The sequence below is a fragment of the Merops nubicus genome, unplaced genomic scaffold, assembly GCF_000691845.1.
Source record: "Merops nubicus isolate BGI_N331 unplaced genomic scaffold, ASM69184v1 scaffold41134, whole genome shotgun sequence".
In the NCBI taxonomy this organism is placed as follows: domain Eukaryota; kingdom Metazoa; phylum Chordata; class Aves; order Coraciiformes; family Meropidae; genus Merops; species Merops nubicus.
The window spans coordinates 14,776-17,056 of record NW_008607038.1 but is presented as its reverse complement, the minus strand read 5'-3'; the positions used below and the strand labels follow the sequence as shown (position 1 = coordinate 17,056).

Below are 2,281 nucleotides of genomic sequence, written 5' to 3'. Positions count from 1 at the left end.
GGAAAGAGGATTTTTCTGAAGAAGGAAACTGGACTGGTTTTAAACACATGGCCAGGGCCGAGCCAGGGAATCTGCAGAATCCTCCTTTGTTTTTTTTTGGGGGGGCCAGGCCTTTGTGCCATTCCTAACTGTGGTTTAAAAGTGCTCAGTGAGGCAGTGGGTAACCCACTGCTAAAGGCCAGGGCTCAGATGCCTGGGGTTTAATGCCTCTGAGTTGGTCAGTCATACTTCAGGTGACCTCTCCAAACCTAACCAGCTCTTCATTGCTGCCTCCTGGGTGCTCTGCCTTCACTTGATGATGGAGCTAGTGAAGGGGCTTTCCTACAAAACGTGTGGAATTTTGGATTGTGTGAGCTACAGACCAACCATTGGTCTGTTCTTGCCTTTTCACACCAACAGAGGTGGTTTTCCCTCTGGGGGTTTTGTTTTTTCCTTCTGAATACTATGGGGCCTACATTCATGTCCTGCATCAACTTCTTTTTAATAGTGAGAGGATGCTTTAAGATTGATCCTGGAGGGACCCAATCAGACAAAGGGTAATTTTTTTTGACTAAAATGCAGGATTTTAATCAGCTATTCCTCAGCTGTGTTAGTTGTGATCTGTGGCATTTCCCATGATACTTGTCTTTTCTCCAAATTATTTGTGATAGGAAAAAATCAGAGGTGATAGGAGCAACGTTTTGCAAGTCTCTTATATTGTGGGGTTTTTTGAGGATGAATTTCCTCTTAACCTTTTTCATTTGACTCTGTGGTTATAGTGGTCTTGTTTAGAAAAGCAATAGTCTCCACTGCAAACGTGTAGTTCACTGGGAAGTTAAGTGTTCACCTTACAGTACTTTTTTAGGGCAATAATGCTGTTTGTATTTAAATGTGCAGGAAAGGTCTCACCTGGAAGTACTATGCAAAGAAAATTCTATACTTCCTACGGCAACAGAACATCTTAAAAAATCTGAAGGAGTATCTCCAGCGCCCCACCGATCGGCAGTCCTTCCTGGAGGGTAAGTCTTGGGCAGAAATCCCATGTAGAGCACCTCACTGCAGCTCTCCCTCATTGTCTTACTTGGAGAGAGTCTTCCTTGCTTATATTTCAGCCCTTGGACAAAAACTCAGAATTAAGTGTGGATTTCTGATGTACCTGAAATCCTTAAAATCTTGCAGTAGCTGTGTCATGTTGTGTCAGGTTGTCAGGGTTGTGTTAGCTTCTGTCAGTGCTCTGTGCTTAATGCTGGCCTGTGGATAGAAAGCTGAAAAGCAGTGGAGAAAATGTTTCAGAAACCTGCATTTGAACCTTGAGCAGTGTCTTGAGGAAACAGGCAGTAGCTCAGCATCCCAATTAGCTGCCATTGCAGAAGCATTTTAACTGGGGCTCTAACTTTGAACTGGGAGGGCACATGCCCCTGACACAGAGAAAGAAAAGGCTTTTCTGCAGCTCATGTCCTCAGTCTGGTGGATTCTTCTCTTCTTCAAGCTCCCTATGGAGCAGATAGTCTTCTGAAGTGAATGAAAGCTGCTGGTGTCTGTAGAGTCATCCCTTATTCTTGGCATATACCTCAAAAAACGTTGGGTGAAAGAGTCTTTAACACCAAAGCTAATCCTTGTTATGGCAGTAGACTTGGAAGAAAGGACTGGCAGGGCAAGAGGTGCCAAAAGTGGCTTTTTCTGGACACGACGAAGATAGTTAATTATGTGACTTCATCATGTGGGTCACAGATAAATGCATTTGTCTGCTCTGGAGGGACTGTGAGAGCACTAACAGGTAGTCTTTGTGGAAATTCCACCTGGTCAGTATGGCAGGGGAGTGAAGAAGACATGGATTGGGGCTCTGCTGAAATCCTTGAGTACAGGCCTGTGGTGGAGGTGCTAACAAAGCAGTGTAGGAAGCTGGAAGAGGTATGTTCCATGCAGAGTTCTTGTAGCTGAATACAGTTCATTCCAAAGGTTGAACTAGATGGAGGCTCTGGAAAGAGCAGTAGTGGCACGATGATGAGGACAGGATTGTGAGAAAGGGCTATTCTTTATCCTGCAGAAGTTTGACAGATGAAAACCTGGGCAGAAGGAAGATGAAAATCTGTTATAGTGGATTTCTGACGTGAAGATGGAGAGCAGGCATGGAAGAGGAAGATGAATGTAGCAGAAGGGGGAAGGATGAGCAAGAATGATAGCTCTGGAGGATGTGGCAGGAAGAAGTCAGAACTGAAGCAGAAGTGAAGTAGAGGTTGTGTGAGGCTCTGAGTAAAAGCACATTACGAGCTGGGAGGATGCCAAGAGATGCAGTGTGACC

The 2,281-nt window shown here is 44.8% G+C and overlaps 1 protein-coding gene across 1 annotated transcript in view; it reads left to right on the top strand.

The window, feature by feature from the left end:
- FBXO21 (F-box protein 21) overlaps positions 1 to 2,281 on the top strand; it is a gene marked incomplete at its 5' end in the record, with an annotated part of 17,632 nt that overhangs the window by 4,646 nt on the left and 10,705 nt on the right. Inside the window, one exon of the mRNA XM_008939821.1 lies at positions 877 to 998. Within this exon, the coding sequence (XP_008938069.1) occupies positions 877 to 998 (122 nt within the window). The remainder of the gene's footprint in view (positions 1 to 876; positions 999 to 2,281) is intronic.